The sequence below is a fragment of the Calonectris borealis genome, chromosome 10 (assembly GCF_964195595.1).
Source record: "Calonectris borealis chromosome 10, bCalBor7.hap1.2, whole genome shotgun sequence".
In the NCBI taxonomy this organism is placed as follows: domain Eukaryota; kingdom Metazoa; phylum Chordata; class Aves; order Procellariiformes; family Procellariidae; genus Calonectris; species Calonectris borealis.
Window position 1 is genome coordinate 10,938,362 of NC_134321.1, and position 23,440 is coordinate 10,961,801.

General features: G+C 57.5%; 2 protein-coding genes across 4 annotated transcripts; one reads left to right on the forward strand and one right to left on the reverse strand.

The window, feature by feature from the left end:
• Window positions 1-1,945: 1,945 nt before the first annotated feature.
• On the forward strand, window positions 1,946-3,706 carry NDUFAF3 (NADH:ubiquinone oxidoreductase complex assembly factor 3). Its single transcript, XM_075158761.1, has 5 exons — window positions 1,946-2,034; window positions 2,188-2,380; window positions 2,471-2,537; window positions 2,963-3,063; window positions 3,261-3,706. The coding sequence occupies exons 1-5, from the start codon at window positions 1,979-1,981 to the stop codon at window positions 3,354-3,356; spliced, it is 513 nt and encodes a 170-aa protein (XP_075014862.1). The 5' UTR covers window positions 1,946-1,978; the 3' UTR covers window positions 3,357-3,706.
• A 1,256-nt stretch (window positions 3,707-4,962) lies between these two features.
• IMPDH2 (inosine monophosphate dehydrogenase 2) lies at window positions 4,963-17,073 on the reverse strand. Of its 3 annotated transcripts, XM_075158757.1 has the most exons (15): window positions 16,894-17,073; window positions 16,755-16,803; window positions 16,548-16,649; window positions 16,137-16,211; window positions 15,468-15,674; window positions 13,233-13,320; window positions 12,420-12,619; window positions 11,241-11,331; window positions 10,428-10,523; window positions 8,981-9,052; window positions 6,606-6,749; window positions 6,247-6,391; window positions 6,018-6,161; window positions 5,564-5,647; window positions 4,963-5,231 (listed from the first exon to the last, which is right to left on the reverse strand). In XM_075158757.1, exons 1-15 carry the CDS (start codon window positions 16,989-16,991, stop codon window positions 5,210-5,212), a joined length of 1,617 nt encoding a protein of 538 aa, XP_075014858.1. In that variant the 5' UTR covers window positions 16,992-17,073; the 3' UTR covers window positions 4,963-5,209. The 3 variants fall into 3 exon arrangements, with proteins under 3 accessions (XP_075014858.1, XP_075014859.1, XP_075014861.1); XM_075158758.1 differs by lacking the exon at window positions 8,981-9,052 and having other exon boundaries at window positions 16,894-17,047; XM_075158760.1 differs by lacking the exons at window positions 8,981-9,052; window positions 10,428-10,523 and having other exon boundaries at window positions 16,894-17,027.
• Window positions 17,074-23,440: the final 6,367 nt, after the last annotated feature.

The window sequence follows — 23,440 nt, forward strand, 5'->3', positions numbered from 1 at the left end:
CCTAGCAGTTAGTCCCCAGGAAGCAAGCTGCTATTTTAGCCATTGGGGGCACGAGATGCCAGAGAGCCCCCAGCCCCGGCACGGGGGGCTGAGCCGTGAGGCTGGGCACCAGTGATCCCCCACCATGACACCCCCCTTCTCCCAGTGTGACCCCCCCCGCGCTGCCCTGGCCCCACAGAGGGGTTGGAGTGGGGCAAGCGGCTCTTGCCCAGCGCCTGGCCCGGCGTGGGGTGGCGGCGGGCAGCGGGGTGAGGGGTGCATGGGGCGAGGCGGGGGCGGGAGCGCGGGTAACGAAACCCCAGGGCAGCTGGGCGCAGCGGGGACAGCTGCTTTTGGGATTCCGTTGCCCGCGCCGGCGCTGCAGAGGGACGGGCACGGGGGCCACCATCACGCCACCCCGACCCTGGGGCGGCCGGCGGGCCAAGGGGGGAGAGGGCGACTTACCACCAGGGACCGGGGCGGAGGAGCTGTGTGGGAGCCGCAGCCGTGCCAGTTGTGGCTGAGGGTGCCGGCAGAGGCTGGGGTTGTGCCGCGGGCTCCCCCCGCACTGCGGGCTGGGTGCCAAGGGGAGGGCGGCGCGGCCGAGCCAAAAGGAAACAGCTCCGAACAAAGCCCCGGTGGGGCTGGAGCATCTGGTGCCAGCCCAGCAGCCCCCGGCGGGGCCCGGAAACCCGAGCCGTCCCCGAGGGAGGGCACCCGCCCCGGCACCTGTGCCCGGCGGTAGCACGGCACGGCACGGCACGGCCCCCGCTGCTGCCGCCAGCGCTTCCAGCCCTCTGCCGCCCGGCCCCCAGCGAGGAGGCCTTCGGGCACCCGCCATGGGGGAAGTGAAACCGTGTGGGGAGCCCCACCGGCTCCACGCGGTGCTCGCCAAGGGGGACCTGGGACCCTGCCGTTGACCGAGGGTGCCCGTCTGTGGGGTGCTGGGGATTCCTGACGCCTCCCCCCCCCAGCACGGCATGGCACGGCGGCGGGAAAGGTCCCGTCGCCGACGCCGGGGAGCTTCCCGGTAACCCCCGCAGTGTCGGGGCTCTGGCTGGCCCCGGCTGGGTGGCACGGGGTGGGGGACGTGGGTCCCCAGCCCCAGGGCACCCCCTGAGCCCCCAGTCCCCTGCCAGCCGCTGCCACCAGCCCCACCGAGGGTGGCAGGGAGGAGAGGGGGAAGAGGAACCCGGCAGCCTGCGGTTCGGGGCAGGGAAGTCACGGTGGCGGCTCGGGGGCTCAGCCCCGGCTGGCAGCCGCCGCCCCACAGCGGGGCACACCGTGCCGGGGCACAGGACCAGGGCAGAGCCGTGCCGGGGGCGCAGCGGGGAGCCCGGGGAGCCGTGCCGAGCCCGGGGCAGCCCCGGGGCACTGGCGGGGCCAGGCCGGGGCCGGGCGCAGGGGCGGGCGGGCACCCTGCGGCTGCGGGACGGGAGCGCAGCCAAGCCCCGGTCCCGCTCCCTCCCGCCGCCCGGCCCGGCCGTCCGCGGGGTGGCGGGGACCCGGGACCGGGAGCCGCCCGCTCCCCTCTCACCTCCGGCCCCGCAGCCTCCGGCGCAGCAGCCCGGGCCGGTCCGCGGCCCTCCCAGCGGCGGGGATCGGGGCGCCCCGGGTGGGACCCCCGCACCGCCGGGGCAGCGCAGAGCGCAGTGCCCGCGGCGCCCCGCACCCGCCGTGCCGCTCCCCGCCCCGCCGCCGCTTTCGGTTTCGCTCCGGCGCCGGCCGCAGCCCGCCCCGGGCTCACCAGGTCGGGGCGGGCCCGGGCCCGGGGGAGGGGGGTGGTGGTGGGTGTGTGTGTCCCTCCCCACCGCCCCCTCGGCAGGAGGTGGGAGCCCCGGGGGGCCCCGGGCCGGCCCCGCTCCCGCCCCCGCTCCCGCCCCCGGTGCCGCTGTCCCAGCCCGCTCAGCGGCGCCGGCGGCGGCCGCCAGGGGGCGCGAGCGGGGCGGGGCGCGGCGAAGGGGCGGGGCCGCTCTGCGCTTCCGGTAGCGGCGGGGCCATGGCGGTGGCGGCGCTGCGGCTGCTGGGCCCCGCGGCACGGCGGGCGGCGGGCGGGTACGGGCACCGGCACCGGGGCTGCGGCCATCACCCTGGCGCGGGGCGGGGGAGAGCGCTGTGTGGCCCCAGGGGCGGTGCGGGGTGTCCGTGGGGCTCGCTGTGGGGCTGGCCGTGAGCCCCACGAGTCCGAGCCGCTCCCCGTCCCCGCAGGGCGCCATGCCGGGCTCACCGCCTCACACCGGCGGACGACGAGCTCTACCAGCGGACGCGGGTGACGGTGCTGGAGCCGGAGTCCCCCAACACCATGTTCATCGAGGGCTACACCAGCCGCGGCTTCACCGTCAACGGGGATGTGGTGGTGGGGCCCTGCGCCATCGTGCCCCGCGCCATCCTCCAGTGGAACGTGAGTGCCCGGCGGTGGGGCAGGGGCTGCTCGCTGTGGGCGAGCCCCCGGGGGGGTCTGCCCCGCTCAGTGCCCTCGGTGTGCCCGCAGGTTGGATCCTACAGGGACATCTCGCATGAGAGTCTGTCGCTCTTCTGGCTGCTGGCACCCCAAATAGGTACGTGGGGCAGCCGGGGCCCGGCGCTGTCACAGCCTGCCCGAGCTGGCTCCTGAGCTGTGCCGGGATGCCGGGGCCCGGCTGCCCCATGGGGCCAGCGCAGCTCTGCCCCAGCCCACCCTGCAGTGCCCTGCTGCCATTTTGGGGGAAGCAGCTGCTCTCTGGCATCCTTCTGCTCTGCAGCAGCAGCTGGAGGGACACTGGCAGGGCAGGAGGGACACTGGCAGGGCAGGAGGGACACTGGCAGGGCAAGAGGGGCACACCGGGGCAGGAGGGGCACAGTGGGGCAGGCTTCCCCCTCATTTGGGCTCCTGTAGGGGTGGCTGTGGGGGAGTTGTTGGTCCCTGCAGGAAGGGCAGGTCTGGGCCAAGGCAGCCTGAGTGCGGCCCTGCCCACCCTTGCCTGCGGTCATGTCCTGGTTGCAGAGATCCTGGTGCTGGGCACAGGAGACAGGGTGGAGCGGCTTCACCCCGCCGTGCTGAAGCAGATGCGGGAGTGCGGAATCGCTGTGGAGGTGCAGGACACGGTGAGGAGGGGTGTGCAGAGGGGTGTGCATAAGCAGCACCCCAGAGAAGGGGAGGGTGGTGGCCACTGGGAGTCCCCCCCGGACCTCTGCCTGCCCCGGGGATGGGCAGGAGGGAGGGAGTCATGTGCCCTGTGGGGAAGGGCGGCATCTCCTGCACGAGGCCTGGGCCTTCACTCCCTCCCTTTTCTATTTCACAGCCAAATGCGTGCGCAACCTTCAACTTCCTAACAAGTGAAAACCGTGTGGCAGCTGCTGGGCTCATCCCTCCACGGGGCACCTACATGGGGATGTAGGTGCTGCCTGCCACGAGCTGAGCAGCCCTTCCTCTTCCTCTTCCTTGCCTGGAGCCCCCAACCGTCACCACTCCAGGTGGAGAAACGCTTTGAACTAAACTGTCGGAGCCCGGCTGGGGCTGGGTGGTGGTTTTCTGCACACAGGAGGGTGTTGTGAAATGCCTCCTTGCCCAGTGCTGGGCTGGGGGCTGCAGGGCACGGCGCAAGGCCCGAGCGTTGCTGGCACCCGCTGCTCTGCCTTGGCAGCAGGAAGCCGTTGCCCCGAGGCAGGGTGGGGGCTGGCAGGGTGAGCTGCACACCCCTGGGCACGTTTGGGGCTCCAGAAGGAAAATATATGTAAATTAGAAGCACGAGGCAGTTGCGTGTTGGTTAAGGCGCAGCAGAGCAAGGCTGTAATGCACCATCAGGCTGCGCGTGCAGAGCTGGCCGGGAGGTGGGGGACTGTGGGTCGGCCGCCCTGGGCAGCGTGTGTGGTGTCAGGGCTGCCAGCAGCTCCCTGGTCACGGCCAGCACCGGCAACTGCTGCATCCCAGCTGGCGCTGGCCTGCCCCAGGCTCTGCTGCGGGATTCTGTATCCTCCCACAGCGCATGTGTCCCTTGTGAAGCTTCGAGCTACAGTGGGTGCTGGCTCAGCTCCAGGTGCTGCACCCCGGCTCCCTGCAGGCTCACAGCTCAAGCAGGGAACACAGAGAGGGTCACTGTCCCCCCCAACCTTGTTCTGGCTCATGGTTGTGGATGCCACCCCTGGGGAACGGGGTAGAGGGTACCATGTACCTAATCGCAGCCTCGTTCCCCAAACCCTGCCACCTCCGCGGGCCCAAGGAGGGGGTACGTAGCTGCGGTCCCCAGCCTTGAAGCAGACCGTGGGCTAGCTTTGCTTAATGAGCCAGCTGTGTTAATGAATGTTTGACACTGACACAATTGTGCTGCAATTCAAGGCTCTGGTTTTAGCATGTGTAAATCTAATTCAACACTGCCGTGCTGCGGAGTGGTTTTTTTTTCCCCCCTCCACTCAACATTATAGAGATGGTAAACACGTGCTCTTTGGCAGTGACATTTGCATGTGTTGGGGGGGGGGCGATACATATGTAAAATACCTTTGGCGCCTGGTGTTGCAAGCACAGGTAACCCGGCCATGCAGGGGAGGTTTGCACTGCTCAGGCAGGGAGAAACACAAACCCTGGCTCCTTCTTAAGCCGGTGAGCTCTTAGTTGTGCCCTTGCAAGTTCTGGGTGGGTGTGCACGTACATGCACAAGCACCTACGTGCTTATCATTGCAGCAGCTGGACCAGGCGCAGGGTCCTGCGGCACCCGGCGGCTGCTGCTGGGTTGGGCAGCTCCCAGCAGTAGCTAAAGGCCCTGTAAAATCTATTTGCTTTCTTGCCCAGCAGCCACTTGTTTTCTGCTCTCAGGAAGGTTTTTTTTTTTAAACACGCCACACTGCATTATCCACTCAGCCCTGTCAAGGGGCTGTCCCCTCCCCGTTCCCCCTCACAGGCAGTGTCCCTTCTGGGGCCATCAGCTGCTCCTGAGAGGGTGCAGGAAGCAAAGGAGAGCGCCAGGGAAGGAGAACAAGGGCAGTACAGAAGGAAGAGGGGCTCCGGGCTGACACCAATTGCACATCTTTTCCTCTTTTATTGTAAAACACGGACAAGGCGTGCAAGGCTCCAGGCAGCAGCCCAGGATCACTGCTCCTGGGCGGCGGGTGGACCCTCTCAGGTGGTGATGAAGCAGCCAAGGGACACAGGGAGCTCCAGGCAGCCCAGCGTAATGGCACTTCTGCAGCAAGAGCAGCTCCTGCGTGGGGTGGCACAGGGCCGAGTGGCACGATGACAGACACAGACGGACCTCCTTCAGAAGAGGCGCTTCTCATACCTGTGAGGGGAGCAGCAAACTGGAGAGCCCTTTTACTGACCCGCCTGACCAGGGCAAGGACCAAAAGCGCAGTTAGGAACAGCTCCCGGCCTGCCGGCCCATGGTGGGGAAGAGCCCCGGCGCACGGGCAGCGAGCAGCTTGTCTGCTCGTGCCCTGCTGCGAGAGGAGCGGTGGCCCGGGCCAGGTGACAGGCTGCGGCTCAGCCCAGCTGCGCGGCAGGAGGCGAAGCCAGCAGCGTGCTGCCTTGCCAGCTGCGGCACAGGACCGCAGCACTCAACTCCTCCCCTAATGCCCACCCCAGGGAGACAGGGGTCCTGCCAGCAGCACTTACGAGTGGAGGCCATGCACCCCTCCTTCCACCTGGGCAGACGTTGTCCTCTTCTCAAACTTCAGCTCTCCCGAGTACATCATGGCTCTGAGGGGGAAGGACACGTGTCATCTGCCAGCCAGAGTCCAGGGAAGACAGTGCTGTGGCACACCTTCAGCTGGAGCAGCTGGTTCCTCCAGCGGTGGCCAGAATGGTCTTTGCTGGGCTCCCAAGAGCCGGACAGAGTAAGGTAACCCCAACATTTCAGGCCCAAACAGCAGAACGTGCCACAGGAGACCATGCTCCTGCATCCCTGGGGCTGGCAAATCTGGACGCACTGCCCACTGGAGACGAGGGAAGAGGGCTACAGTGAGGTCAGACCACGCAGAACACACCGCAGCGTGGGTACAGCTTACCCAGAGACCGCAAATGGCAGCTCTGTGGCCTAACCAGAGCACAAGTGAGGGGAAGCACTCACCGGACTTGGGTCAGGCTCTTGGCACCAATATCCTGGCAGGAATGCTGGATCCCAGCAATCAGGTACGGAATGAACTTGTGGATAGAGCCCTTGTCCTGCACTGCGCCGGAGACCCCCTGGGCCACTTTGATTTTGTCTGTCTCGCTGCATGGGAGCACAAATCAAGGAAGTTTGTGAAGCAGAGAAACCCCAAAAGCTTGATCTGCTGCCCCAAAGCACCATCTCTTACCTGAAATACCGGTTCTGGCTGCCCAAGTTCTTGTCCATGGCATCTAGTGAGCCCATGCCGCGGTATTTCTTCAGCCTAATTCCATCCGAGAAGAAGTATTCACCTGGGGCCTCCGTGGTGGCAGCCAGGAGAGAGCCCATCATCACTGCCACAAGAGATCATCAAGAGCAGCACGTCAGCAGCAGGAAGGCTGTGGCCGCAAAAACCCTCAGGGGTCCCTGGGCACTGTGCTGGACCCGCTGTGTCCCCAGCCACCTGCAGGTATATGCCCTCATGCCCAGAATCAAATGCCATATGGAAAACCTTCCTAGGAGACTCCCTACAACAGGCGCGGCCCGGCTGCCCGATGCGCTGCTCACCTGTGGAAGCCCCGAGCGCGAGGGCCTTTGCGATGTGCCCAACCGTCTGGATCCCTCCATCTGCAATCACGGGGACGCCGAATCTCCTGGCGTATTCGGACACCTTGTACACCGCTGTGGCCTGGGGGCGGCCGCACGCCAGCACTACAGGTGGGGAGAGAGCAGAGAAAGGGTCAGCTCCCACCCAGCAGCGCGTTCCCTCCCCAGCAGGCCCTTTAGGCTTCCAGCACACACATGCTCCAGCACTCGGGAACGCACTAATCCCTGGATGCTCCTTCCCTAGGCCGAGTTGCAAGAGAAGCAGATACCCAGGAGATGCCTGCTGGGACATCCTCACGGCCCTCGACTCCAAAAAGCTGTGGGTGACCTTGGGACTGGGGTCTTTGACCAAATGCCTGGGATCAGCCGAGACTCGCGGCTCGTCCTGGTGCACAGCAGACGTGTGGGGAGCTTGGGGATGAAGTGGAGCAGACTCCAAAAGCCCCTCTCCAGAGCATCCCTGACACGTAGCCATGTCCCACCGCTCGCTCCCTCCTAGCAGTGCCAGACCCCTTCTCTGAATACCCAGCAGCTGTATGATGTACTTCTTGCATGGAAAGGCAGCTGGCTGGGAGAGAGCTGGTATGTATATGTATGTATAGATACATTTATATATATACATATACCTCTGCACACACGCACGCAAACACACATGCAACAGTGGAAAAGGAAATGGGCAGGATGATTTGATGGTTTACAGGAAATAATTTATGTTCCCGCCCTGCAATGCAGCAAGGATTCTGTCAAGTTTAGCTGCCCCATGGGAAGGGAGTTATTAGCTTTGGATCTACCTGCTCTTCCCAGTCGCTAGCAGTTAGAGGCTGCCCCTTGTGCAAGGGGAAACCAGCACAGGGCACGTCTTGTAACACATTTGTCAGACGCAGGCATGCAAGTACGCTGAGATAAGCTTCTCTCGGGGAGACTTCCCCACAATTAACTGGAAGCCTTTTCTCCAGTCACGGTTAGTCCGATACACCGGTAGGATTATGGCCATGCAGGATTAGTACTTCGGAGCGTGAACTCCAGGTGTGGTTTAGCCTGCCTGGCAGCAGCACTGGCAGCGCACGTCCCTGGCAGAGGTTTGCTGAGGCCGGGAGCCTGCAGTTGCTCCACTCCCACTGCTCAGCAGCAGCTGCTGAGAGAGGGAAGCCAGACTCCAGGCTGAGATCGTGAAATAACTGATTTTAACCGAACAAAACTCGGCGTCAAGCTAGGGCTCAGCCAGCCAGGGAGAGTCTGCCAGCTACAACATGAATGCCGTTAGTCTTAAAGAGATGGTCTCGCTCGGTACCGCACTGCTAAAGGCCACATTGCGGCTGCAAAACACTGCAAGGAAGAGCTCTGTGGAGACAAGCACCTGATTTTGGAGGGTCTAGAGTCCGGTGTCTATGGGTTGTGCCACAGGACAGTGCAGGACCTGCAGAAACCTCACCAACAGTGACCACGGAGACCAGCCCTTTAAGGAACAGCTTGGCTCAGGGCCCCTGGGAGCATCGCACCGTTCCGACTGTCCCAGTGCCCAGCGCCACAGCTTCAGAGCGCAGGCTTCCAAAGCAGGGTTCAGAGCACACACACGCCGAGTGGTCGGGGTGAGGGTTTGTCTTTTTTAGTGTATCTGCAAAGGGTGGCCCTACAAGATCATCTGCTAGAGAAAACCTTCCGGGATCTTCAACAGAAACCACCTTCCCTTTGAGGTGCATCAAAACTAGGAGAAAGGGCAAAACCCAAGGCTCACCTCGGGTGGCTGCTTGATCCGGCAGCATCAGAGAAGTACAGAGCAGACAAAGCTGCACCCTGTGCTGGGCAGGGAAGAGCCCTTTCTCTCCACACGAGGATCAGGCGTCAGTGGGGAAAGACGTGGTTCTGGTACGCAGCTGCCAAGGTGGCCGTACACAGTTAAGTCCCCCTGTAACCCCAGGGGAGCTAGCTCCAAGTGAAGCTTATCCAGTGCACAGCTTCCCAACTGGGGCTAGATTTAGAGCAGGATCGAGGTCTGCTCAGGGATCACCTCCCAGCACTGGATCAGCAGGGGCATGCCCAGCTAGAGATCCAGAAGATGCAGCCAGAAAGCTGAGTCAGGCTCCTGAACTGGATTTTGGAGTGGAGGGTGGACAAGCCTGAGTGCCCTCAGCTTTGACAATTCAGACCCTGCTTTAGGAATTCAGAAAGGCTTCTCAGCTTCCATTTCAGATTAAAAACCAGTATCCAAAGCCACAAAACCCCAAGTGCATCTACAGCTAAATTATTCTCAAACAAGCAGTAGGGCCATGTGCAGCCAAATCAGGGTCCTGCTTCAAGACACATAATTAGGGTTGGGAACAGGGCAAGTGACTTACTATAGGTGCCCGTGACAGTAGAAGGGCATTTGGGGCTGTGGGACTTTAGGTCTGGAGGGATCTTTGGAGCAGCTAAACAAAAACAAACACACACATTTTAGAGACAGAAGAACAGCAGCAGAACAAAGGACCCCAGCAGTGACCTGCTACTAGGCAGAGCATACGGTGTGGGACAGAGCTGACCTTGCAAACTCTTCCTAGCCCGAGCCAAGCCGGAGGCCAGATCCAAGCCAGCCAGGCCCGGCTGTGCACAGCGCATGCTCGCCCTACCCCAGCAGCCACCCAGAGAGGTGACCCCCTAACCCAAAGAGCCAGAGTTCTTGCCCTAAGAGGGTCAAAAACCTGGGGAGCTGCAGTTAAGAGTTTTGCAACCACGTCTCCTGTGAAGCGCCACATTCTACCTCTGCTCTGTTCCTTCCCCAAAACCAGCATCCAACCCCACCTCCCGCGGCAGGGAGAGGCACCCTCTGGAGACGTTCACCACGCTGCAGAACGGAGCATGCCTCAGCGGGTCCTCTGCCTCGGGGCCAGAGTAGGACACGTGTGTCCATAGCTCTGGCTATGGAAGCGTCAGCCCAAGGACACCGCAACCTCCCTAGAAAGGTCACCCGAGACAGACTGCCCTGACTGGGAAACCCCCCCCTAAGCCAGCGGTCCCATGGCAGGCAAAGCAGGAACGCAGCCTAGGTCCAGGGCTGCTCGAAGGCTCCATGCTGGAATCGGCAGAGCTAATGCAGCACCTTCAGCCATCAGCTACCCTCTTGCTGCCTCCCGTGACAAGGACCAAGGAGCAAAGCAGAGAGGGGCTGTGTTTGTGGGCTGCAGCACCTTGCACCACCTCTCTGCACCTCACCTGCCAGGTTCAAAACACGAGGACTGAGCCTGTGCTCAAGGCAGCCTTTCTCCAGGCCACGGGGACGCCCCTCTCCGTCTTTTAGCTAAGGGTGACACAGCCTCTGCCCCACACAAGCTCCGGCTAACTGCAGAGACAACGGCCAGAAATCCCATTTCGGCCTGGAAATCGCAGAAAGGCATCGAGCCCAGCAGACCAATTCTCAAGCATCACGCACACTGCTGCCAGAGGGACGGGAGCGCAGACAGCCCGGTGCACTTCACCCGTCAGCACTGGGGATCCGGTAAGCCCCTCTCCCTGCAGAGCCGCCTGCCAGCCCCATCCCACACCAAGCCAGCGGCTCCTGTTGGGCAGAGCCACACCTGCTCTACTCAGTCTCGGTCAGTACTGGGAAATGCCTTTGCTGCTGCTGCCACCCCAAAGGTTTGACCCAGGTGATGAGAACGTCCAGGACGAAGGGGGTGAAAGACGGCTTGCTGTTGGACACTGCCCTTACAACGAGAGAAGTCCTTCCCAGCTATGCTGCTTTTCAGCGGGGAATCTCTATTAAAGAGATGTCTTCAGCCTATTTAGGAGATAGCTGATCTCTCTCACCTTCCTGCGTGATGCAGATGGAGCCACTGCCCATCCCGACTCTCAGGGCATCGACCCCTGCGTCAATGAGGTTCTTGGCCTGAGCAGCGGTCACAACTGTGGGGAGCAGAAACTGGTTTGAAGAGAGACAAGCAGATTTGCACGCAACACCGCTCTGCCCTGGTGCTTCCCCCATGGCTGCAAACATCCCCTGCCCAGGGCACAGCCTGTGTCAGAGCCAGGCCTGGCTGTCCCCTGCTACCAGGCCTATCTGCAAAAGCAGCAGTGAGTTTCTGTCCCAGCTGTCCCCAGTGGGCGAGATGACAGCGGCCCTTTAGGCCACTCTGCAACACGCTTACACCCAGAGGCTGAGGGAGCAGCCAAGCACTCTTTGGGCCGCACCAGGCAGGGAGGGCAGAGCGCAGGCTAACGGCAGCACCAGTAACACACCAGCCAGGTACAGACAAGGGCTGCTGAACTCTGCTGTCAAGAGGCAGGGGAAATTTCCATTAGATTTCCACATTAAGCAATATTCATTATTACCCAAAATTTTAAACTGGCGTGTAAAAGAAGCTAATGTGTAACGGGCTACAGAGAACTGTAGCGCACTGTGCTGCAGAACAAATGTTTCAAAATATTGGCAGCTGTGGCAGCAGCAGGGTACTGCCCTGTGTCTGCAGAGTGGCCTTGCTCTTTTCCACAAGCCAGAGGAAACCATTTTAAGTTCACAGACATTTACCAAGACAACCATTTCATTCACGTCCCTGCAGCTCCCTCTATGTCTAAGAAACAAACGTAATTTAAAGGCAAGAACAGTCTTCAACACACGCCTACCGTTTCCTCCAATAACTTGTAGGTTGGGATATTTCTCCTTAATATATTTTATCATATTGATTTGGAAGATGGAGTTCCCCTGAGAGGAATCCTGCAACAGAAAGAAAACCAATTTCAACCAGAATTTCTGCAAAAGATTACAAATACAGCTCCGGAAGAGCCTCAGATCTTCACTCTGCTTACTGGGGTCTCTGCTAAGCTGGCTAAGTGGGCAAAACAACTCCCCAAATTGAGCACAGAACCAGAGGAGAAGCTGCTGCCAAGACAATAACGTACCTTCCCTGTGCAAGGCAGTTTATTGTAAAGACTTCAGTAATATACTTCACATTTAAATCCTGTGGCTTCTACAGTAGGCAACAAGCAGCACACCTGGCTGTGGGTAAGAACACCTGGCTCTACCACCAGGACACTGTCAGCCCTGTCTCAAACTACAGGTGAAATGGTGAACGTTCCTTGTGAAACCCAGAAGGGCTGGCGGGGGGATGCACCCCTCTGTGCCGCGCAGCAGAGCAGCTGAAATACCAGATGTCGACCACCGAGCGCTCAGGCCCTGCCAATCTCCGTGACCCGGCCAACTCGCGGTGTCTGTTAAACATTTCCAGCTGCAACGCTGCTCAGACATGCCCTCGGAGCACGGTGGACTCGCAAGCTGACAATCGATGAGAAAACAATGTGCAAATACAGGCAGTGACTGCTGTACCCACACGCTTACAGGCCAGAAGGGGAGACAAGCAGAGTGGCCCTGGGCTGACCACTCCTGAACATCAGGCGGTTGAGAGAAGAACACTAACAAACACTGAACAGTTGAAACTGTAAGAAGCCAAATATTCAACACTAGTTAGGAACGTCAGAGAGGATGGCGGCAGACTGCAAGAAGCATTTGTAGAAGAGACTGTATTAACTGACAGTGTTTCTCTTCTCAGCCTTCAGGGCTTCGACACACCCTACATACTCACTCAAGGTCGAATAAGTTCCCAGGCAAGAGGAATCCCTCTTATTTGAGGACTCCAACCTGAATGAGACCGAGAAGTCAACAAATTGTCATATTCTAACACAAAAGGGCCTGTAACAAAGACAGTAAGTGCCATGCTGCTGCCCCACTGTCAAGGGATTCATTTAAATCGGATCCTCAGCCCACCCAAACCTCGCAGGGCAACGTGATGCCTGTGGGTGGCTCACCAGCACTACCGCATCCACGCCAGCCTGTACCAGGAGGTCCAGCCGGTACTTGTCATCTTCGTGGGTCCCGATAGCAGCACCACAGAGCAGCTGCTTCTTGGAATCCTTAGAAGCCAGAGGGTAGTCACGGTTCTTCTTGAGGTCAGTGCGGGCAATTATAGCCACCAGCTCATCATCTTCATTAACAATTGGCAGCTTGCCTTGAAACAAACAGAAAGAACGTCACTGCAGATTTCTGCAGGAGACAGATGTTAGCCCGGAGCAGTGCGTCAGACCAGGAGCATCAGGCGGGCAGCAACTGATACAAGGTGGAGACTCAAAGAGGTGTTACCAAATCTTGCTTGGCCATGGACGCCAGCAGCCCTGGCTCGGGAAACAGAGCAAGGAGTTTGCAGGACTGGAGAAGGACTCAGTATCCTCACACTGACCATAGAAAAAGTGCATCTTTTTTAATAATTAGACGCATGACACTGTGTTGAAAGTCAAACTACCAAACCGTTACAGCTGAACTGAGTGCCAAAAAGTGAAGGCCAGGATAGAAAATCGAAGATGTGCAGCTGGACAGCCAGGCGCTCTTCAGCTCCTGGGCTGCCAAGAAACCCTCAACTTCAAACAGATTTGAGATGAACGCATGTGAACTCTGTACCCTGGCAGAGGGCTGCGGGCACTCTCTCCTCACTGTCCCCTCCTCGTGCTGGAACGCAGCCCTCTTATGTTCCACCCACGCGCAGACGCGTGCCTACATTCACCCACTGCTGCTCCCAGCCCTGCGCTTCCACGGCTCTCCCTCCCATCGCAGACGTTCTCAGGTACCTTTTTTACTCCTTTGCAGAATTTCATTCGCTTCTTTCAACATTACGCCAGCCGGGGCCACAACAAGATCCTCCCGCTTTGTCATAATCTAGTGGGAGGGAGAAGATAAAAAGTCACAAGAACTCCTTCGCACTGATCTGAAAATACCGAACCCCTCTGCCCACGTGAAACGCTCCACAGCAGCCGTGTGGGAGTGCTCTACAGACAAAGGAGCCCACAGCACAGCAACACGCCTCCAGAAACACACAGGAACAGACTCCAATGTGCTGTCCCCAGGCAAGCAGCGGCCACCAGCCCCCAAGCCCATCAGTGTAGTGAAAACAGGAGATGGCAGAGGTCCTCAGCAAGCCGAGGGAGAGCATCTAGAAGCAAGGGATGCCTCTCAGATGACCCTTGTTTGGAGTGTCACCCAAACAACCCCCCCTTTTAATAGCACGCAGGCAAATAAGGGCTGGAGACACCTCCAGAGTCCCATGCTGTTCTGGCAGAAATGCTACCCCCAAGCTCGTTTTCAGGCAGCGATCCCCAGCGCACAGGCTCTGGAAGGGCTCTGCCCAGAATAACCCACTGCTGCTGCTAGCAAGGTCACTGGGGCAAAGGAGTCACTTCAATCCAAACAAACACGCTCGCCCACGCTCACTCTGACAAACAAGCACCAAAACACAGCGGAAAGGCAAGAGGCAATGGACACAAGCTGGAACACGGGAACATCTGATCTGGCATACAGAAAAAAGCTTTCACCACGACAGTGGTCAAACGCTGGAAGAGCAGCCCAGAGAGGCAGTGAAATCTCCATCCTTGGAGACGCAGACACAGCCCCACGCAACCTGCTCCAGCTGAACACGCCTCAAGCAGGCGGCTTGACAAGGGACACCGAGGTCCCTCCCCACCCGCAGCGTTCTGCTATCACAAAGTTCACGTGGGATGTTTTCATAGAAGGTTACCCAGGCAAAGCTAAAAGGGAACACTCTCTAACCCTCAAGGAAGGTAGATTAGTTGCACACAACAAAGAAAAGAGGGAATGTTTTAGTTATTAATACCGTAACAACAGACATTTTGCATCACCCTGCCTGCATCCACCCAAAACCCTGTCTGTGACATCTCAGGAAAAGCCTGAGGAGTCACAGACGTATCCCAACACACTCGCTAAGCCTGTGGGATCCATGAGCTTCCCGAGCTACAGGAGACCTGTGTGTTTAACTGGATGGCAACGAACGGCTCAGCAAGATGACTGCTGGATGGCGAGTGGGGAGAGATCTAGCAGACCATTCATCTCCTTAGCCTTGCCTGGTGACAGAAGCAAGCACCAAACGCTAACAGCAGCAAGCTTCCAATTTTGCAGCGCTGAACGATCCACGTAAAGGATGAGAGGAGATTCTTATCTGGCTCCTCTGAATGGGCCAGCATCGCTTCAAAGGGCCATGTGCACTTTTATAACCTACTCCTGGTTTAGGATTCTTGTTACAGGTATTTATAGGCGATTTCAAACCAAACAGGGATGAGCATGTGATACCGGGTTTGGTCAGCAAGACCTAAAAATAGTCGTGAGTCAAGAGCGGAGCCTGGCCGAGAGGCACCGGTGCTGTAACCTGACAGCACCGGAGAGCTACTGTTACACAGCTCGTGTAACAGGAATGCCAGAACTAACAGGAATCAACATCGGCATCACAGAAAACGTTCTCCTGTACGAGGGGAGTTTGACGATGTAGCGTTATAAAGGCTAAACTGCCAGTCTCCAAGTTCAGGGGATTATTTTGAAGAGCAAGTAGCCTAGATGAGGCACTCAGGGAAGGGCAGTCCAGAAAAGGAAGACGGGCACTTGGAGGGCTTGCTGGGCACAGCGTAGCTGCTACAGCCCTGGCCAGCGCCAGCACACTATGTAGGCCCAGAGCAGCAGCCAGAAACACCAGAAATTAATGACTGAACCAGGGGAGAGCACCAGCTGTAGGGAGGACGGCTTCACAACACTGAAAGATAATGCAAGTCATGCAAACGCTAACTGCATGGCCACTCTCTTGTATCTGCGCTGCAGAAGTCTCAGAGAGAGCGTAAATGAACGAGACACTCTCTCGTGGAAATACAGTTAAAGATGGACCTGCAGAGCTAATGTGGAGCTGCTCCCTCCAGCTGGCACAGCATCCTCACAGCCACGCGCTCATCCTTCTCCTTATCACAAGCCACACTGCTTCCTAACGCAACGCTCGCATCCATCGGCTGCTCACAAGCCCTTCTCACCTCGCCGAGAGGCAAGTCGTGCTCCGACTCTTTCAGGAAATCAATATCTCGAGATGAAATGATCCCAACCAGCTTGCCCCCCATCTTCCCGTTGTCCGTGATGGGAATCCCACAGAATCCGTGACGAGCTTTTGCTTCAAACACATCTCGCACTCGGTCGTTGGGGCTCAGCACCACGGGGTCTGTGATGAATCCTTGCTCATATTTCTGAAAAGAAGCAGATTCAGCAGCCAGGCTAAGCGGCACTGCCAGACCGAGCAGAAGCTGGGCACGTGCCTGGTGGTTGCTGCGGCCGCTCACAAAGGTCTGCGACCACCCAACCTGGCCACGTGCTCACCGACAGGATGACTCCCAAACCAGCACCAAGGCTCACCCAAGTAGCGTTAGATTCCCAAGATTCCCAGGCTAACCTCCTTCCTGACATTATGGGGAATATTCCCACACCAGGAGGCCTGGCAGTTCTCAAATCCCAGGCTGCGTGTGGGACAGCGCCTAACACACAACAAGAGGTTTGTGCAGGCAACCACGGCAGCGCTACTGTTCTGAAACACTTTGATCCGGCACACTTTAACGGTCTCTTGCAGCTCCTTCAGTAGGGCCAAACCCCACTGCCCACCTCCACGAACCGCCCTGCGAGCGCGGCTCGGCGCTGCTGTCCCAGCCACTCACCTTCACTTTCCGCACTTCGTTGGCCTGGAACTCCGGGGTGCAGTTGTGGTGGATGAACCCAATTCCCCCTGTCAGCTGGTAACACAAAGGCGGCTGGGCGTAAGTCGCTGCAAAAACCACCCGGCCCTTCCCGGGTGGATCCAGCAGCTGGGCACGGAGAGCCGGACCACCCAGGCCACCCCCGGGGAGCCAGCGCGGCAAAGCGGAGGACGAGCGGGGTGCCTGCCCGCAGGCTCGGGGGGTGCCGGGGAGAAGCGTGAGGCACGGCTTCCCCCCGAGGGGGCCGCAGGCGGCTCTGGGAACGCGTGTGCCTCAGACAGCATGTCCCCCCCCGCCATCCCGGTAACGGCGGCCGAGGGGACCCGCCCGCGGTAGCGGCAGGCCATGCCCGCCCCGCGGGGCCGCACTCACCGCCATGGCGATGGCCATGCCGGCCTCGGTGACCGTGTCCATGGGGGAGGAGACCAGCGGGGTTTTCAGGGTGATCCTCTTGGTCAGCGCCGAGGTCAGGTCCTGGCGGGGAGGGAGGCGGGCGGGGGGTCAGCGGCGGCCCCGGCCCCGGCCCCGGCCCCGGCCCCGGCCCCGGCCCCGGCCCGCTCCCCCGCCCCGGCCACTCACCACCTGGTCCGCCGTGAAGTCGATGTACCCCGGGAGGATGAGGAAGTCGCTGGGGGGTAACGAGGAGGGGAGGCGTCAGCGACCGCACCGGCCCGGCGCCGCGCCCCCGGCCCCGCGCAGCGCCCCCGGCCCCACTCACTTGTAGGTGAGCCCATCGCCGCAGCTGAAGAGCTGCTGCGCCGTCAGCCCGTCGTCGGGCACGTAGCCGGTGCCGCCGCTGATGAGGTAGTCCGCCATGGCGCCGGCCCGCCGCCGCCGCGTGCCCGCCGCACCGCGCCGCACCGCCACGCGCGCCCCCGAGCGCACGCGCGCCCCGACGGCGGCCGCGAGGGCTCAGGCGGTGCCCGCCCAGCGAGAGCGCGGCCCAGAGCGGCCGCCGGAAGGGGCCGGGCGCCCGCCTCGCCCCCTCCCGCCCCGGAGGGCACCGGGCGCCACCGGCCGCGCGGGTCTCGCCGCCCGGGACGGGCCTTGCCCAGCCCGGGGCTTGCGGGGCCGGCCCGAAGCCCAGCCCGGCGCTGCCCCGCTGGTTGCTGCCTGCCCCCCCGCGCCGCAGCCACGCCGGAGGAGACGGGGCAGGGCTGCCCCGGCCGGGGCTTGGGCCTGGGGGCACACCGGGGCCGGGCACACCGGGGCCGGGCTCAGCGGGCCCAGGGGCCGCAGCCGCCGTCAGCCGCCTGCAGTGCCTCCTGCCCGCGGCCCGGCGACAGAGGGGCCTTCGCACATCGGACCCGTAAATGTCCAAGCCGGTGAGACAGGGTCAGCGCGGACGTCGCGAGCCTCTTTTTGTGGAAGCCAAGCAGCTAGCTCAGGGTATAGGAAGGAAGCAGTAAGGAGAGAGCTGAACCCCAGGTGTGCGGTCCTGTGCGACACTGCCCGGCTTTGCTTGCACAAGCACGACCCGTATGGTGTGACACGTGCTTAGAAAACAACCTAAAAAAGACGAGCTGTGGGCGACTTGCACAGAAAGACGCTGCCCTGGGGCCCAGCGGGTTGGGTGTCCAGTTCCACACCAAATACTCCAGCAGCTTCAGAAGAAAGACGAGAACGTGCTTGTCGGATCTGTGGTGGGTGCAGAGCTGGAACCCCAGCTAAGATCTAAAGCAGATCCAAAGCAACTTTGTAAGCCAGAAGTGATCTGCAAGAAGGATGAAAGACAAGAGGCAGGAGCGAGGCAACAGTCTAGCGACGGGAGGGGAACGAAAGGCACAAAGGAGAGAGGGAATCGCACCAAGGCAGCAGTCCCGCAGGGGAGGGTCTGAGGTGGTCCCAGCTGGGCGTTAGCCTTGCGCAAGCCCCCTCTTCCCACAGCCGCCAGCCCAGGCCGTACACACAAACACCACGAAGCGGATGGCCGCGCTGTACTGCACGCTGGGGGGTCTCGGCATAGCACCTTCCTGCCTGTGCCGCAGAGGCGGCTGGAGGGAGGGTTTCAGGGAAGAGCAGTAGCAGGAGTAGGGAGGACTGCGCCTGCAGAGAGGAACAGGCACAAATGCTGATCTGCCTTAGGGGAGAGTTGCAGGAACCAGTGTTCGGCTGTTCCCAGGACGAAGGTGTTCCCCTCCCTGCAGACCCATTTGGGTGTCAGGAGAAGTTCCTGTACTACAGGCTACAGAACAGTCTCCTCCTCTGATGGTTTGCTTGTCTTGATATACCAGATCTGGCCTCAGAGCACCAGGGAAATGAGGTGACCAGACCCCCTTTCACCCTGCTCTTGTATGACCGTCTCTCCGAGACAACCCAGTATTTAACAAGTTCAGGAAACTAAAGAGCGGTGCTCCTATACCTCCACCTGTCTTACTGCAGTAGATTAAATCCTTGTCCAAGACCACCAAGTAGCTTTAAGAAAACTAAGTGTTACTCGTGTCACCCAGCTATAGGACACAGGAAAAGTGAAGAGAGATGTCTGTTCAGGTCTCCCAAAATACTCGGAAGCAAATGGCCCTTGTTCAGTTCTGTAGTTTGGATGAACATGTTTTGGTCTGAGTAAGGTTCTCCAAAAGACAACGTGGAGTTTAGAGAGAAACCAATTAAGCTAGGCTTTGGTAGATGCAAATGTTGACTTTTACACAGGGCGGGGGAACCAAACGAGTGACCCATACTATGGACAGAAGCAGGATTCTCGTGTGGCTTGTTTGGTCTTGACAGCAGTAATCTGCACAGAATAGAGGCTGCAGCTTCTAAAAGTTACAGTTGTTTCCCACCAGGTTGTGGTTTTGTTTCTAGCAGGAAAGGAAGGCGCACGCCTCAGCGCAGGGATGTTCGCTTTGCTGTGAGGAAGGGGATGTGTGGCTTCCAGGGGCCCTCACGTAACTAAGAAAAGGCAGCCCTTGCATAGTTAAGAGCCAGCGACAAGGATCCACAATCCCACTTAAAACTTTCAGCCAAGAGATCGGTAGCGACCCTGTTACTACTACTGTGAATGGCAACATCAACACCATCTTCCTACAGCCACGTGTTAACAGTGCTTGTCGTTATGCTACGCTCTGAACTTCACAGGGTTTCAATTGTTGTTCCCTGACAGTCTGCTATAAAAGGTTGCGTTTCACCCTGGTTTTACTTCTTTACATAGTTCCTGGGTCAACTCTCAGCTAAGAGTTGATTTCACCTATCCAGACACTGATTTCCCATTGTTTGCAGTTTGCTTGGGCTACAGAGCTAGAAGAAGAGCAGCACTGTCCTTTGCAGTAAATAAAGTGTCTAGGTGCACACCACCGAAAGCAGTAACCAGTAAAGGCACCGAGATACTCATCCCGGAGGCCGAGTTCAGAAACGCAGCCTTCCAAAGGAAAATGCCGCCTGCCAAGGACACGCACTCTCCAGTCAGCGTTACCTGTCACAGGATCAGCAGAACAGGAGGCATCGTGCCAGACCAAGATCAGTTTAACAGGTCTCTCTACCCTTTATTTTAAATAAGGGCAGTGCTAACAAAGGTTTGCTAAGCCTATCTGGGAGGCACACACCGATCTCAGCCGTTACGCTAGAGCACGGGCACAGCAGTAAACAGGCAAGTTGGCTTCTGTTCCAATAGAAACACCAGACAAACTTTTAATGGTTCTCAAACAGACTACAACAAAGGCTGCAGGGAAAAACATTTTATTTCCAAGCAGATTACAAAGAGCAGAGAATATAAGAGTAAAATTAAATTAAAAAAATAGTTGAGTGCATCTCTTTAAAATGATTTGTAGTGTGAGTTACTCACGGGGCAAAGCTACTGGAGAGTTCTGAAGGTCACTTTGCAGGATGCCAATCACATGTGCTGTTTAGACCAGGGTCAACACAGGAGGGACAGACAAGACGTATTTTGCATATAGGCTGCACACTCATTATCAAGCGAGAATCTGGGCTGCAACTGGACCCTGCCTTTCCGAGACATCCCCTCCACCTCCTTCTCTCCTGCAGTTCCCTCTCAAGTTCTAGACGCGGTTTATTGCTGCTGTAAGTGGGTTCAATCTGCCTCCCCATTCTGATGAGCTCAAACGAGAACGGAGAAGCAGGCAAACGTGGCTGCTGTGAACAAGGTTATACAGGGAAAGTGACCGCAGTGCTGAGAGCCGAGCTCCAGCCACGCCACAAAGGGAACCGACAAGCAGGGGACACAGCAATCACTTCAGAGATTTTTGGGGCAGCACGTTAGTGAGACTTCTGGAAGATTTGAGATGCTCCTTAAGGTAGGAAGATGCTCGAGCTGAGAAGGGCTCTTTCTTATGCATTGGCACCAGTGAAACAGAACAGGCTGAAACATTAGGATAAGGTACGTTCCCTGTAGTATTTGAGAGGAGCAGCTTCCAGCAAGAAGATGGGGAGAAAAGCCCCGTATAGGGTGGAAGACAATTTATATCCCACTTTAACAGTGATTTAAGAGTCCAAACACTAATTGCAAGTAAGTCACTATTAAACTTGAACGAGAATGCAGTTTGATTGGACTGTGCAGAGTCAATCAGTGTCTAGCAGCACTCAGACCAGCAAGAGGATGAACAACTACAGTATCAGCAAAGTCCTCCACCCCACACATACTCAAAGGGCTCTTTTCTACCACTTCTGGATCTGTTCTTATGACAAGCATAGGAGGCTTGAAGATGGCCTAATCCATTCTACGCACACCACGGCAGACAGTAGCCCTGATGCAGTTGAGAACAAGACTGTCTTAATTTCTGCCCTAGGAGCAACAGTGCAGAAGAGGATTCTTATTTAGGGATCAGATTAAGTCTTTCTTCATTGGTCCAAGGCAGAACAGTTCAGGAACTACTTCAGACCTTGTCTCCCACCTAAAATCCAGGAGATCTCTAGGGGTAAAGCAGCCAACAGATGAGAGCCCTAAAAGGTACTTTGTTCCCTTTACTCACCACTCGAGACAGGAGTGAAGAACCACTCTCTAGTCTGCTCTCCGCTGTTTCCGCCATTACCACTTAAAGGAAATGCTTGAACTCTTAAAAGTAAATGAAAATCTAATGGTGCCATGGACAAGCGTGTAAGAGGCTACAGATTTCCTTAGGAAAGCAACGCTATTAGTGTCAAGAGAGAGGACAACACACGAGTCTGATGTCAGAATGTGAGGTGCTTTACAATAGTCAGTCATGCTCTGCTTTCTATGGTTTCTTTCAGGCCACAGAGACAAGATGGGCATAGTTCGAAACCAACAACGCAGGGTCTCTAGCTTGACTTCTCAGCTTTATTTATTTAGAGATCGATGCATTTTCAGCCTGTCTCATACAAGGCATAGGGCATGGAGAGTTCTCGTTTAATATATACACGCATACAAGAGCTAGCGGTTTGGCACTCTCGGAGCCGAAGGGGAATGCCCTTTAAGCAGCAGTCAAGCTGGTTATAGGAAAGTGTTAAAAAGCTATTTTACATGTTTGACTGGGAACATTTCCCAGAACTTGGATAGCAACCCTAAGCCACAGCACTCTTCTGTGCTACTCCGTGCACGTCTTCCTACGAGTCCCTAAAAGGGAACAGATCATGTTCTTCACTATCAAAGAACATAGTATTTATATTCTAGAAATACTGTACCTTTTAAACTAGCTCCAGAGGGCCAGACTAGAAGCCAGGTCCAGGAAAATAATCTTAAGTCACAGTATATCGATTGTCTCTAAAAATAGGGAATGAAGTTAACACGGTGGACATTCTGATGAGACAGTACAGAACAGTACGGCAGTCCACTTCCGCGTCAGCAAATCCCTCTCCTATGTATGTCCAAACAATGAGAAAATAATGGAAACACTTCAGTCAGTCAGGACAAAAGCAATCATCAGGAGATCTCCACAGCTCACCATGTGCCAAGTTCCCCCGCTCTTAAGCGGTATACTCCAAGATCAAGGAGAAAGTCTTCCCCTACAAAGATTTTAGATCATCTTGCAGTTAAGGGTAGTAAGGAAGGCGCGCAATCTAGAATTTTAAGGTAACATGGAATTCTGTTTCCCCAGAAAGCTCAGCTGAAGTATCTGTTCACCCCTAACCTGGAACTGCCCTAACGTTCTGTCAAGTTATTCCAGCTTCTGGCAATTTTTAGAGTAAGAGGTGACTCCCAAGGCCACCTAATGAAGCGACTTGTACACTGGGTATCCGGCAGATGACTTCAGCACCCACTGCATTTCTGATGGAGACAGACAAAGCAGCATCTCATGCTGAGGTGCAGGCATGCTGGAGCTAGCTTCCATGCAGTACTGCAGAGCACACACTGAGACTCGAGCAGAGATGTCTGCAGTTTCTCTCACACCTTTGCAACTCTGTTCAGAAGACAGGACAAACTGCCCAAAAGAACGGGAAACCCATTCTGTACAGGCCTGTTGGGCATCCTGAGCAACAAGCATACCCAGCTGCCTGAAACAGTGGGAGCTTGCCCCTAACCGTGTCCTTAAATACTTAAATTAGGGCCAGAGATGGACATTCCAGTCACTAAGATACAGTGAAGGGATTACAGGCTTCTGACAGCTGAAGCGGTTATTAGCGATCCCGACAGCCACCCTACCAGGAGGCAACTGCTGGCTCCCAACAGCTGAGCAGAGCTGAGGGTACGTGTTACCAGCACTACACACCAGCCAGGCACCATCTTCCCAACTTACCCACTGGGATCTGGGCACCAACCCCGGGCTTTCTTCCTCTGGCATAACTCTGAGGGCAGACACTGAGCTAAGAGTCTACTTTAGAGTACAGGTATTCGTAAACAACAGTGCATTGCTACTTCCCCTCTCTGCACTTATTTGAGCAGTCTCCTATACAGGGAACAAACTGCTCATACTGGCAACCAACTCAAGCACATCTGGTTTCTCATGAACACCAACATCAACATGAAGCATCGGAGGCTTGAAGTCTCCCTAAGCCCACACACCTCAACACTGATCAAGAGCACAAAGGCAGGGAACATTATGGCTACTCTCGTCCTATGTGCAGATTTACACTGTGCACAACCAACAGAGAGGGCAGACCTTCCTTCTCAATACAGACAGGTGCTGGTCAACAGAAGCTTCAGAAAAATTGCTTGCCTGTACACAAGTTTAAGTTCTTTTACTGTAATATGTATTTAAATATATATCTATATATTTTGGAACAGGGAAGGGACATGAGATGGAGAAGCAGGGAAGACAAGTTGAAGAAGCAGAGTCATCTCTCCGCATCCAAGAAGCTGGTGGCACAAATAACAAGCCTGGCTAGAGTGATCTCCCATTTCAAGCATGGTTGGCTAC

What these genes read in the sequence shown, in the direction of transcription:
- NDUFAF3 (XM_075158761.1), top strand. Translation starts at nt 1,979, where the DNA reads ATGGCGGTGGCGGCGCTGCGGCTGCTGGGCCCCGCGGCACGGCGGGCG. An exon ending in GCTGCTGGCACCCCAAATAG is followed by an intron (nt 2,538 to 2,962) that starts GTACGTGGGGCA and finishes TCCTGGTTGCAG; the next exon opens with AGATCCTGGTGCTGGGCACA. An exon ending in CTGTGGAGGTGCAGGACACG is followed by an intron (nt 3,064 to 3,260) that starts GTGAGGAGGGGT and finishes TCTATTTCACAG; the next exon opens with CCAAATGCGTGCGCAACCTT.
- IMPDH2 (XM_075158757.1), bottom strand. Translation starts at nt 16,991, where the DNA reads ATGGCGGACTACCTCATCAGCGGCGGCACCGGCTACGTGCCCGACGAC. An exon ending in ACTTCACGGCGGACCAGGTG is followed by an intron (nt 16,650 to 16,754) that starts GTGAGTGGCCGG and finishes CCTCCCCGCCAG; the next exon opens with GACCTGACCTCGGCGCTGAC. An exon ending in AGCCAGAACCGGTATTTCAG is followed by an intron (nt 6,162 to 6,246) that starts GTAAGAGATGGT and finishes GCTCCCATGCAG; the next exon opens with CGAGACAGACAAAATCAAAG.